This window comes from Thunnus albacares, chromosome 21, assembly GCF_914725855.1.
Source record: "Thunnus albacares chromosome 21, fThuAlb1.1, whole genome shotgun sequence".
Lineage (NCBI taxonomy): Eukaryota > Metazoa > Chordata > Actinopteri > Scombriformes > Scombridae > Thunnus > Thunnus albacares.
The window spans coordinates 3,742,869-3,757,366 of NC_058126.1; the positions used below are offsets into that span (position 1 = coordinate 3,742,869).

General features: G+C 39.9%; 1 protein-coding gene across 12 annotated transcripts in view; it reads right to left on the reverse strand.

Moving 5' to 3' along the window:
• tnikb (TRAF2 and NCK interacting kinase b) overlaps nt 1–14,498 on the reverse strand; it is a 76,928-nt gene that overhangs the window by 47,634 nt on the left and 14,796 nt on the right. For all 12 annotated transcript variants that reach the window (XM_044339015.1, XM_044339014.1, XM_044339017.1 and 9 more), the window contains exons 2-5: nt 12,990–13,055; nt 2,755–2,811; nt 1,060–1,185; nt 273–383 (exon numbers count right to left, since the gene is read on the reverse strand). In XM_044339015.1, the coding sequence (XP_044194950.1) occupies nt 273–383; nt 1,060–1,185; nt 2,755–2,811; nt 12,990–13,055 (360 nt within the window). The remainder of the gene's footprint in view (nt 1–272; nt 384–1,059; nt 1,186–2,754; nt 2,812–12,989; nt 13,056–14,498) is intronic.

Sequence of the window (14,498 nt, forward strand, 5' to 3'; positions counted from 1 at the left end):
TCCCTGTATGGAGATAATAGAAGATAAGAGAAAAACTAATAGATACAAATCATAGGAGATATGTTGTACTGAGGGGAACTTGTGACACTAAAGTAGAAAAGAAAAGTATAAATATAAAAATATATAAAATAACACAGAAAATGTAATTAAGGCGTTCCACAGGGATCTATCCCGGATCCCCTTATAGTTGCATTTCTTTGTTTTTTCACCAGACTTTGATGTTTTCCTGCTGCTGTTGGTGTTTATTTCCAGTTTACAGTCTGGATTCTCACCCTGAGGATCTCCCTGCAGATGTAGGCGATCCACTCCTCCTTCAGAGAGTTCCCTTTGGTGTTTTTGATCAGATCTGTCACCGATCCAGCCCCGCAGAACTCCATCACCAGCTACACACACACACACAGGTTATAACCCACACCATCATCATCCTGCTCTCTACATCTTTCCTTCCACTTCTACACTGTTTTGAGAAGGCAGCTTCTTAATGGACCGAATCTCTGATCAAATCTTTTTAATCTGATCTGTCTCATATGAACCTCCACACATGCTTCACTGGTTGGACTGGAATCTGCCTGATATATCGGCCGATAATATCTTATTGCAGTTATAATGGTATCAGTGTATATTTAGCCAGCGAGAAACAAGAGATTGCGGTGCTGAAACGTCCAACTAGCATGACCGTTACGTAGTTTGTCCACCAGAGAGCAATGAAAAGTAGATTTTTCAACTGTATAATGTTCTTTTAAAATATCTAATCTTAAAGTTTCTTTATAGATTTTTTTACGTCCAAATATTGATAACAGTGTTGGCCTCAGTTGGACTCTTCTTCAGTGAATATCTGTTTTACAAACAATAAAAAACACAACTATGTTTCATTATTTTAATTTCAAAAACAGCTGCTTGATTTTTAAGGGCATTTAATTCATAATCAAAACAATAATGAGGAAGGCAGGTAAAAAAAAAACTATTTACTGGATCTGTTTTGGGGTTGATTGTCAGGTTCAAACCACTAAATGCTCCCGTACATCCAACACACACACACACACACACACGTTTACGTACCCACAGCTGGTCGTCCATGCCAGGAGGATTTTTCTTGATGAAGGCTCCATAGTAGGTTGCAATGTTTCTGTGGTGGCTGTACTTCTTCAACATGTTGATCTCTGCTTTAATCTCCTCCTCCTCATCCTGACACACACACACACACACACACACACACACACACACACACACACACACAAAAAAAGAGGCACAACACAATGCTAATCTGTAAACTCTGTGTTCAGTGAAATGTGATGACCCTAATCCTGCAGGATTTCAGATGAAGAACTCGACCCCAAACTGGCAGGACCCGTTGACATTTTTTGCCTAAAGCTTCGGGCTCGAGCTGTAGTATTTTCAAGCATAATTTAATAAGAATATAATCTCTCTTCTTCTTCTTCTTCTTCTTCTTCTCTGCCAGTTGTCTGAGTCGTCAATCGTAGCCAATGTGTTGCTGCGTTCATGGATGTGTTAGGAGAACAAGATAGAGCGCCAGTTTTCCCAGTAGCCACTTAAATCCCTTGAGGCCCAAAAAGCCTTTTCCCCCATAGACCGCTGTTATAAAAGCGTCTGCTGACAGGACGACAAGGTCAATTATGACTCGTTCTATTCTATCGAATGTTTAAACCATGAAGGTTTTATATTTATGAAACATTCCTTGAGCCCAGATAAGTGATTGTTTGTGAAGTCATCCCACATATTCAACAGCAAAACACGGAAGCAAACCTGAAAACTGAAAAATGTTTTTGGCTCATGTGTCAGATGAGTAATTTCCATTTGTCACACGCTGGATGGACTTTTGTGTTTTTGTTCTTTTGACTTCCTTGGTTTTTGTTGTCCTTCTGATTCCCTCAGACTGACGGACTCTTTCCTGGTTTGTGTCACCTGTTTGTTTACTTTAGTTCCTGTTTTATTTTGAAATATTTCCTCCTTGTGTCTGGTCACTTTACTTCCTGTGTTTGATTATTTCATGTGTCTCACCTGTGTTTCATTTGCAGTCACTCCCTGTGTATTTATAGTCCAGTCTGCTTTTGTTCGATGTTCCTGGTTAGTGTTCCTGTGACTTTTCTGCATTTTCATTAAATATATCTGCATCAGGTTTTCCCTGCCTACCGTCTCTGCGTTCGGGTCCACCTGCTCCGATCACCCAGCTCCTTGACACCATTCAGGTTTTCAGTTCCTATCATACATCCATGGTTGCATTAATCTGGTGAGACGGTGGTCACTAACTGATGAAATGAAGTAAAAACTTGCAAAAGAGGAGCTTCTTAAAGTCCTCAATGATTCGGGGAAGATCGTCGCATTGTATAAACATTCTGACGACAGATAAAAAACCTCCAACCTTCCTCCAAAACCTTTAAACCTGCACAAAGATCTGATGTTTGGAGCTGCCAAAAACATTTACTATGGTTTAATATTCAGAAAAGACAAAGTTGTTAGATAATGGGCCGCCGTACCAAACTCTGTATTTGCTGTCGTCAGATTAATGACTTTTTATGTGTCAGAAAGCTTCCAAAGTGATGATATAACTTCATCTTTGAGGGAAAAATAATATTAATAATAACAAAATATAGCTTCAGGTTTCAGGTCAGTCCGGCTACACACACACACACGCATTCTGGTCTGCAGGACCAGGCCGGTTCAATCAGGTTGGATCTGAAAGATGCTGGTGTGTGTGTGTGTGTGTGTGTGTGTGTGTGTGTGTGTGTTACTTACTCCTGTGACGTCCATGACCTTGATGGCAGCCAGTTGGCCTGTTTTGACATGGCGACCCTGAAAGACAGAGACGGAGAGACGAATTAAAAAGACGCTGATTAGGATCTAAAATAAAATTCTGATAAACTATCACATCACTTCATCATCATAATGTATTTTATACTTCAGTATTAATGTACTATAAATATGCACTAAAGGGAAAATTAGACATTACTGTCACAGAGAAGGAACTGTTAACTTTAGTCATCTTTATAAAAGACATCCATTTATGTCCTGAGATATTAAATAAACAGTGTTGGGTTTCCCTGAGATGATGTGACCTGTACGTGTTCAGGTACTGGTGAACTGGTGAGTCAACATGGAACAAACTGGTATTTTTACACCGTGCGAACTGACATCGATGAAACCAGCAACAAGGAAAAATATAACAGGAAACAGTTGTTGTTACAGTTTCTGTGTTCAAACAATCACAAGACACACAAATGAGAGGTGAGTCAGTCCTGAAAGCTGAAAGTATTTCTGCAATGACTCGACGTTATTCTGCTACGCTTGACTTCCAAAAACGCTCCAAATTTAGACGTCTGCTTTACTTCAATGAGCTGCTCTCTGTGGCGTCATGTGACGGCTACGACGTTAGATACGGAAGTTTATTACTGCCGAAATGAAATGTTCATCACAGTCAAGAGTAAGTTCCTTTTTTATGGAGGTTTGATATTAATTAAAGAGAGAGAAGTTATCTGTGTCTGTTGAAACCATACAGCCTCTTTTAAAACATCATTTGTGGGAATAATATTATTGAACACTGTGACACTCGGCCTGTGATACAAGGTGGATGCACACAAAATTAATCCCCAATCATAAACACTATGTTCATGATTCATGTGGTTTTCACTAAATGTACGATGGCACAAAACTGAATATTAATGTGAGTTTGTGCTGAGTTGTGGACATATTTTTCCTAAACGCTGGTCGTCACGGTGACGCAGCTGCTGGAGTAACTTAATGACGTGATGAAGTTCAGCCGGAAAAGCGCGACAGTTGAAGGAGCGATACGAGTTGAGTTTAAAGGAAGAGACGTCCTTTTTCGAAGGGATTTTGGGACATTACAGCTTCACACCTTTCCTGCTCATGAACCCTTGTGTAAAAACCAGCTCTGTTCTTCAGGGGGACCCGTCCCCCAACCACCAAAAACTGAACTGAGATGCCAGAGGGAGCGAGAGCAACGACCAGCGCTGGCCTGATAACCGCTAGTGAGCCTGGGAACTCGGTAAGGTAACCCGCCTCCCGGCTGTCTCTCTCTAATTTTAGAAAACAGTCCCTCTACCTCTGCGTCCTTCCACGTTTTTCTCCTTTCCTACACTGTCCAGGTTAGGACTAGTATCGATACTCAGCACTGAATCCCCCAGACTTGACTAGTCCGTAACACTGGTTAGCTGCATAAAACTAAAAATCAAACGTTCAATTCCCACATACAACACAACGTCAGTCGACACATGAGAGGGAGGGATGCACGATATTATCGGCACGTCAAAGCTCTAAAATGAAATATCGGCATCAGCGAAGTCTGGTGAATTCTGCCGATTATGAGAGGCCGCTCCGCTAGCCTCCCAGCTAATGTTAACGCCGGCTCTCCATGTGGATCCAACTGGACCACCGAGCCCCGGTTTGAGTGAAGTGGAGCCTGCAGAGGAAACACCGGGACCGTCGGGGTTCAACAGTCCATCGAGGTGCTGCGGTGTTCGGCTGCAAAGACAGGAAACACCTCAGCTGGCAGGATGTACCACTCTGTTTGAAAAATAAAAAACTTCATCTTCTTCTTTTTGGTTTATAACGGCGGTTGGTAACCAGCGTATTAGGTGCATTACCGCCACCTTCTGCTCCGGAGTGTGGACCAGAGATTAAATCCTACACATTAATCTTGTCTGTCTAATAAACTCAATGAAAACTCTACTGCTGCTCCCACTTGGCAGGTTCATTAAAGTTTTAATGCTGAGCTCCTGAACTCCAGTCTTCCTAAATTCTTCTTTCATATATTGTCTTTCTTGATCATACTTAGTATCGGCATCGGCAATTGGCCACAATGAGTTGGAAATATCAGCATATCGGCAAAAAATCCAATATCGTGCATCCCTACTACAGACCTCTAAAGTCATCTGAAACCGACAAATTGTTCCAGGAATTAAAAACAGTAAATCTGCAAAAGATACAAAGAGAAAAAACCTGCAGAGCATCTGACGTTAGCTCAGAACGTTTAGAGAACGTTTGTGTAACTGTAAATATTGTCAGCAGTCAAATAAGCTGCATTTTCTGTTCACCAGTGTCGTGTTACTGTCTCTTAACACAAATACTGTAGGTTTAATCCCCGTCATCGCTGACGTGCTCCTGAGCAAGGCGCTACAGCAGCTGTTCACAACCTTTCTGCCTTTTGAACCTTTAAAATGACGCAACGTCTAAGTGCAACTCTTCATCATGAGTCAGCAGATTTCTCAGATTGTTTCCTTTAAAAAAAAAAAAAAAAATGTTTAGAGGCCTGATGAAGCTGCCCAGAATCACACACACACACACAAACATCTCAGTTTTTACCTTGTGACCCTTCAGCAGCGTTTAAATGAATCATTTAAAATCCGACACTTACTTCTCCTTCACCAAACTCTGAAGTCAGTATCACAGCTGTTAAAGCGAGAAAGTGGGAATTCATCCACCTCAACACCACCACCCCCAACCCCCACCTCCCTATTAACACACACACACACACACACACACACAGACACACACACACACCGCACCATTTCCTCATGGTAACCTAGCAACAGGCCTGGCAGGTTGTTTTGTGAGGGCAACGAATGGGGGTTGATAGAGGCAAAGTGATGGCAGTGTGTGTGTGTGTGTGTTAGAAGGCCATGATATTTCACACTCTGGGTCACTTGTACATGTGAGTTGCTCACACACACACACACACACACACACACACACACACACACTCAGAGCGTCTGGTTACTCAGTGTTGCATCAGATACTGAATGTATCTGACAGGCTGCAACCACCTCAGAGTACGGACAGTCTCTTGTTCTTTTTCACATCTCTCTGTCTGTCTCTCTTTATGTGTTTCATCTTTTTTTCATATCACTGATTCTTTCTTTAGTTCTTTCTTTCTTTCTTTCTTTCTTCCTCTCCGTCAGTCTGCAGCTGTTACATAAAGAGTGTGAAAGTCAAAACACCAAAAATTGGGGGAAAAATATCACAAACAAAGTGTTTACGTTCGTCTGAAGTGGAACAAAAAATGTAAACAGACTGAGTGAATAAATGATGACGAACATGAATCGTGTGAAGAGCTGAAAACATCAGATGTGTGTGGAGCGATGATGAGGAGGCTGTAACCTTCCTCACATCGATACATGAAACTAACAGAAATGTCATATTTCCATCATGTTTTCCATTGTTTGAGCTCAGACAGTCGTTCTTTTAATGACGTCATCTCTTCGCGTCTTCTTCTTCTGCGACGGTTTAATGGCGCCGACTGGAGAATTAGCAACTCCAGCTGTTTATCTGCTGATATTCGCACATCTGGCCTGGACGGAGACAAACAGTCATTCGCATGTTCTTTTGCTGATTGTCTGGAAATGTTAATCTGTGCTACGTTTGGATGGAAACTTGACTTGACTTGTTTAAAGCTTAATTTATGCTCTAACTAGGAAGTTAACTGTCAACTTCACTCTGCATTTAAACCACACTGATGGTTAAAGTGTAACGACAGAATCAATTAATTAAAGTGATCAAAGTTTAATTTTCATGCTGGGATCAGACTGCAGAATATCTTTGTTTTCTGAGATGGTCACTGTGTCAGATCAGGTGATCATAAAGTAGGAAATTCTTGCTGTAAATTGGCAACTAGTGAGACAATAATAGTGTTGGTGATTTGACTTCACTGTTCCATTCAAGCAGCAACTTGAAGCCGATGTGGAAGCAACTTAAAGTGCCGCTAGCTGCTCCGTTCAAAAAGCCTCAACGTCTCTCCAGAAATACTGAGTCAATCATTGTTTTCATCGAGTCGTTCTGGTCTCAATCTCTAAATTCAGTCCCTCTAATGAAGCTTAGTGTGAATTCAGGCAGGAAGACTCTTAATCATTCATTCATTCATAATTTCACTCTTCTCTCTCCGCTCCTCCCGCTTTCACATCAGCTGTTAGTCGCTTCACTTCTAGTTGACAAACCAGATTCCTCCACGATCCCTAAACAGCCAATCACGGCCTAGCTGTCAACCTTTAAAACCGTTCCCCTCCCTGTCGCTGTCAGCTGTCATTTCAGGCAATAATCGCATCCACCCCCACCCCATCCACCCCCACCGCCGCAACGCCGCAGCTCGCTCCTCGCCATCCAAAGACTTTTACATTTATTATCATGCTGTTCAATAAACATCATTCACTACGTAAAACTGAGTCTCTCCTGATTGAAATAAGCGTGCTGGTGCTCACTTTGGAAATTACTGCTCCGTTAATAAGATTTGAAGACTTATAGCAGCTGTGATGTCTGCCGTGTGGGTGTTGATTGACAGCTGTGATTGACAGCTGTGACTCACCTGCCCTGTTAGCACAACTTAGCTTCCAGAGCGTGAAAGACAACACCCTGCACTCTTTATGTGGAAGATCCTGCCTCTGAACAGGAAACATGGCGCCAAATTGACCATAAACTGCAACTCTGGGCTTCAAACATTTGACGTCACGCCTCCCTGCATCCATCTTTACATAGAGTCTATAGATCCACCTGACAGCACCAATAATTAATGTTTTAATTTCAGCTGATCCACTGAAACCAGGACCTTCAGTATTTGAATTAAACAGCCAAAGTCAGGAGGCTTCACCTGCGCCAGATACACATTTAATCAACGCTGCGTTTCTTCTTCTACTGTTGTAAATACAAGTATTGGATATTAAAGCACTCTGATCGGGATCGGGGCCAGAAAAACTTGATCCAGACATGGCCAGCTGTTTTTCTTTATCCGTGACATCCACTCTCCCTCTCTTTTAATGCGATAATCTCTGCTGTCTATAGAGCGTCTCAGTGTTCGATACAGATACGGCTGCGTGTCTCGTCTTAATGACTCGTCTCTTTTAACTGTCTGTTTTTATTGATCTGCTTTTCTATTATTTACTGGCAATAAAACATCATCAGCTAAAAAAGCCTTTAAAAGGGAAAAAAAAAAACCTGCAGGAGGGCAGCAGAGGAGGATCCCTCAGACATGCAACAGATGTTTTCCACACTTTTATTAATTTCCCCCTTGATCCTCATAATTGTGCTCTATAAATAAATTGACCTGACTTGACTTGCGGTTACAGCCGTGTGTGTGTGTGGACCAGATCTGAGGGGTCCTGGGTTTTACTCTGCAGGCTTTATAATCCAGATAACTCAGTAAACCTACGTCTCGGACTTCTCGGGTTAAGTGTCGCTGCGGCTGCGGCAGGGACGAACGATGACAACGATCCGCCAAACTGAAGCAATAAAAGGCAAGTGAGATAAAAAACGAGGGGGGGGGGGGGGGGGGGAGAGATGAACGGATGAGATACCGTCTCAGAGAGGCTCTTTGTTTTGCTATCTCTCTTCCTCCAACACTGACGGCCCGCTCAAACAATCTCCCAAAGGTGACACAGAGCTCCCAGTATATGTGTATGAGAGAGAAATAGAGATTATGGCATGAGGAAGCTGTATTAAAACCGCACACACACACACACACACGTATGCATGCAGGGAGAGAGATAAAGATAGAGACAGTGAGAACAGAGAGGGCGGCGGCAGGTGAGGAGGAGGACGACGACTGGAGATAAAAAAAAAAAAGGCAGAATGTCCTTTTGAGGCAGCCTGAGGCGTAAAAACACACCTGAGGTACCTGCGTTCAGACAAGCCTCACATTCCTCACCTGATACACAAGCCCTGACACATGAAGACACACAGACACAAACATCCCAGATACGAGCACAGATAACATCCTGAAACGCTGCCGGAACAAATATTTTAGTTGACCGGTGTTTGATTCTGTTGACGTGTTATTGTGAAGGAAATGAAGATTCATGTTTGAATTTCTAACATAGAAAAGTGTTTTAGGTGCATAATTATTAGCTCAGACATTAGAATATCATGATCTTTAATTGATATTATGATGATTTTTTTTGCAGTGAATATTAGGGTTGAATACCAGGAACAGAGATGTCAGTATTCCCAGGAATTCCCGCCAAAATTTGCCCCCTTTTCCAGGTAAAATACAGCAGGATTTTTAACATGCTGGTGTCTTAGTGTTTGGATATCAAGGATCACTGCAACTTAACTCATTTACGTTAAAGGTGCAACAATTACTCAATTAATCCAGTAGTTGATTGACAATCAGCTACAGTTTCGATCATCAGATACTCGTTTGCAGCTTCTTAAATGTTGTTTTCACGTGTTTTATAGAAGAAACGACTGCTGGACGTTTGAAGATGTCACACTGAGCTCAGATATTATAACATGTATTTTTCTCTATTTGACAAAATGATTAATCCTGAAAACAATCAGCTGATTCATCGATAATGAAAACATGCAACTGTCCCACCTAAATACTGAGGTTTGACCTTAACGCTGTTATTACAGTAAAATAACTTCATAAAACTTTCAGTTGCAGAATCTTTTCCAGATATTTTTCATGCTGAAATGGCAGCTTGTAATTTACAATGTGGCAAAATATTCTTTTGAATAAATTTGAACAACATCAAGCTCAGTGAGACGGCAGGAAGTGTTCAACAGAAAACAACACTGATGTTGCTGAAACAACACATGCATGTAGAGCTGCAACCACTGAATGAATGAAAAATAATCTGCAACTATTTTGTTAATCGATTGATCCTTTAAATCATTTTTAAAGCAAACATGTTGAATATTCCCCAGTTGCAGCCAGTTATTTCCTTCTGTGGTAATAAACTGAATATCTTTAGACTGTTGCTGGAACAAAGCAGACAATCTGAAGATGTCACCTTGAATTTTAGGAAACTATGACGACTAACCGATTAATCAAGAAAATGATGAATCGTTAGTTTCATGCGATGGATTTTTCTTTCCTGCCACCGCAGCTCAGTCCACCATTATAAAGACGGTCAGATGCTCCCAAATAACAACTCACACTGTTAAAACTGGTGACGTCTCTGTGTGTCAATGTAACGGAAACACAGAAAATATGACCACACAATCTAAAACAAAAAGAAAATTTGGGTTTAAATTAAATTTAATGAGTAATTCTCTGCAGTTAGTTTTCAGAGGAACAATATATTCCCAGTAAAATCTCAGAGAAACTCCAGTGAACAACAGAGATCCGTAAAGCTGGCAGCTCCTGCACAGACAGATTCCATACAGAGTTTCTGTAAAGCAGTGTGAATTAGCATTCTGAGCTAAATCAAACACTTCTGTTGACTTTGTGTGTTTGCAGCTGATTCAGAATGAAAAAAACCTTCCAGCTGCCAGAAATCTGATTAAAAAAAAAAACACACACACATGAACGAGGGAGGAGGCTTTTTAAACGCCTCATCGGCTCGGGAATCAATCAGGAGTTTAGTTTTGACTCATGAAAACATGACATGTTGATGATATTCTTCCAGCAAACACGAGAAACGCTTCATCACGTCTCATTATGACCTTTAAAATGTCTAAAAAAAAAGTTCTTACGCATCACATATTTTATCATCAAGCCGTCTGACATGAACAGGTTGCTAATCAGTAGCTGTGATTACGTTAGTAACTAATCCTAATGATCAACGACACGAGTACGAGCTCACAGGTTGCAGGAAGCTCTCTGTGTTTCTTCATTGGCTTCAACACAACTGAAATGTGATGAAAGGGTCAAAAGTTTGATTCCCCAGAGGTTCAAACGTGCACTAAACTCCTGACAGTCTCTGTGGATAACAGCAGCAGCTCAACGCCTGCAGTAAAATGTAAACTTTAAGCATATTTTTCATTCTTTAAAGGATCTCTGAGAACAGACAGTCTTCATCATTCAGATCTTTTTTTTTATTTATTGCTCGCTCACTATCAGTAACTGAGAGAGATAAAGATACTAAAACTGGGAGCCAGGAGGCGTCAGGAGCCTCCAGGGTGGAAAAAATGTAAAAGCAGCAGGAAAAAAAAAAAAAAAAACGCTGGCAGGGAGGATGAATGAAAAATATTCAATAAATGTTACAGAGCAGGAGAGAAACTGAGGACATTTATTTAAAGTGTCAAAACTCTTTTAATTCAGTTACTTTTTCTTCTTCTACGGTACATTTTACTGGAAAATACGGAGTCAAATTTCACTTTACAGAAAACAGCTGACACATAACTGTAATTTCTGTGTAATTTGACCCAAATTAAAGGGAAAATTAGACACTTCAGATGAATTTCCGGTGTAGTGTAGCGAGCCCTCTGCATGTGCAGCAACAGGCAAAAATCAGAAATGTGTTTCTATTTTATTAGCAGCTCAAAATTCAATTACTTTCCATTAATAAATAAGTATTTTACTGCTTGTATTGATCTTTCTGTTGAATATTTTGTAAGATTTACTAGATTTGGTCATGTATGTGAGAGTGATGAAAGAAATACTATAAATACTCAACTAAAAACTTTTCTACTTATAGCAGATGTTCTGTCAATATCAGTGTGTGTGCTGAATCTTTTTCTTGCAGCGTTTTATCATGTTTGAGTCCGAGGTCTTAATTAACGGACGAGCAGCGTTTGTGTTTCGTTTTGTTCGTTTGATAAATTATTTCAGCCGAGGAGGCGTCAAACACCGGATCAATGCAGAACGTCCAGCAGACAGATTGAATGTGTTGATGCTCTGTGAGTGTGTGTGTGTGTGTGTGTGTGTGTGTGTGTGTGTGTGTGTTAATTAAACTTTCAAAGTGAGAGAACACACACACACACACACACACACACACACACACACAGAGTCTACGTGGGCGTCTTCTGCTGCCTGACAAACTATAAATCTAATAGTAACTTTAGTTTTGGATAAAAATGAGATTTTGTGAGTTCATGTCGGGATGAAAAGAGGATGAAGTGAAGAATAATAATAATATTTAATACCTGAAATGTTCTTAACTTCTCCATTAAAGCTGAGTTCATAATAAGTAAAACCACATTTAAACTGAAGAGTACAAACAAGACAGATTTATATGCTACAGTTAGCAGCTGAATCTGAGGGCTGATGTTTTTTAATTTAGTCTTAATAGAGCAATTATTTGTTATTGTATTAATACAGAAACATTTTATAATGTTTCTTTAACATGTCGTCTTGATGCTTTCTATGTTTTATTTTAAGCATTTTGAATTGTCTTGTGGTTTAAATGTTATAAACTCGCCACACCTTGTTAATTTGAGCTCCGACTTTAAGAGCCGCACGTAGTTTAGACGCAGCTCAACACATCAACTCAGAACCGCCGTCAGGTAAAAAAAGACACCACAGTCACAACAATGGAAGTGAAACGTGATAAAAGCTGTTATTTATTTTTGGCATAATTGTGGATATTATTAGAAAGAGAAGAACGACAGCCAGACCTGAAGTGGGAAGTTACAGTTTTATGTTCTGCATCTGAACCATCTGACTACCAGTAAAAACTGTTTCTACACAATCATGAGGACGTGACTTATGGACAGGTTGGCATCTGTTTTAAAAAAAGTACTTCATATAATATATATATATATATATATATATAATACCACCTTTATTTGTTTTTATTTTATTCTGTTTTTATGATATCTGATATCTGTTTTCTCTGAACTTTTTGTAATTTTTTTTGTGTCATAATACCAGTCTGACTTCTTTCTAACTAAACACCTCCAGATTATTTTTCATTTCCTAACTTGTTGTCTTCAGCCACAACCGACGCTGACTCATGTGACATCACTTGAGGAAACTTATCAGATTTCACAGAGCAGCTTCATCTGGAAACACAAAAGGCTTTTTACTCATTTTTAGGTGTAAAATCAGCAGAGTTCGCCTTGAAGTGATTTATTTATGGGTTAAGTAATAAAAAGTGGGATTATTTAAAGCCTTTTGTGCAGGTTTACAGTGTTATTAAAGAGTTATCAATGTGAAAACACCCATTAAATGTATCCAGAGTCCATTAAAAGACCACTGACAAGTCAATATGACCATTACAGGTCTTCCATTATTGTTTCTGCTTTAATGGCACCAACACACACCTACATAAATACTGTAGGAGTTGAGGATTATGAAGTCTTACCTTGTAGACCTGCCCATAGGTGCCATTACCAACCAGTTCAACCAGCTCAAAGATACCAGCTGGGTCCTGAGAGAGAAAGACAGAGAGAGAGAGAGAGAGAGAGAGAGAGAGAGAGAGAGAGGGACATAAATGAGGAAGAGGAGAAAGAACAGGGAGAAGTTAGTCAGGAGAAACTACGTCTGACCACATTAAGGACATGAGATGAATGTAGGAATTCGAGGTGGAATTTGACCTTCACACTCACACAAACACACTGAAAGGTTGAGTGAGCGCTGCATACCTGTGGTATTACCCTGCACAGAGCCTCACTATCACCACACTGTTATTATTCCTTCAATAGGTAACCTTCACACTTACAGAGTTTACAGACGTGCTAACGCAGATCAGTTTCAGTCGCTTTTTCTCTTGTTTAACCGCTTTTCTACTAGCTTTTGTAAATCAGTGAAATCTCTCTTTTACATGCAAGTAGTAACCAGGTTACAGTTTGCTTCCTGCAGTAATCTGATTTCTTACACATTATGTAAACGAGAAACCTGATTTCTCCTGGAGAAATATAGTTAGTGCACAGAACCGGGTTTCTAATCCGTTTATTTCTATCTTACTATATGCATGAAAAAAAACTGCAGACAGGAAAATTACGCTCTGACAGAAGAGGATTAAAAAGAAGGATCATTTCATAAAGATCCAAAAACTAAAACTGACACAAACTAGCCTCTACAAGTCTAAATGAGTTTATTTCCATCGGTAACCTGAGTGAAATTGTGTCTTTAAAGGTCTCGAAACAGAAATATCAAGCACATAAATCCACAACTTGTCATTTTTAATCTTCGGTTTTACACACAAACAAGACAGACACTAGCTGTTTCCAGTCTTTATGCTAAGCTAAGCTAAGCTAAGCTAATCGCTTGCTAACTATAGCTTCATATTTAGCTTACAGACATGAGAGTCATCTCAAACTTTTCATTTAACTCTCAGCAGGAAAGTGAATGGATGCATTTCCCAAAATATCAAATTATTCCTTTAAATAAACAACTTTAAAACTTTTAACATCTCAAGTGAACCCCACAACATGCTGTTTATATTGCAGGACTGGATTTTTTGTCATTTGAGTTACCTGATGAAGGTCTAAGGACTAAAACGTGTCTTTAATAACATTTATTGCAAATAAAAGGACAGTGTGAAGGAATTCTCTCTTGGACATTTCCTCCTGCGTACCCGTCTACAAGACACTGAAGGTGTATATGAGTCTTTACAGTTATCATTTGTGTTATGTAGAAGTGATTTTGAATGAGGTTTTATTTCTGGAACTGAACCTGGAAGTTCCTCTTTCACTTTAGTCCTAAATAAAGAGCAAGAGATACATGAATAATAGCTTAACATAGAAATGTCTAATAATTTATTAAGACGTTTCCTGGAAATAACTGCAATTTGGTACGAAGGCAAAATAGAAATATCCTTGAAAGAACGTGAAAGACCTGCAAGCAAACGTTAATTCATCTTTCATTTATC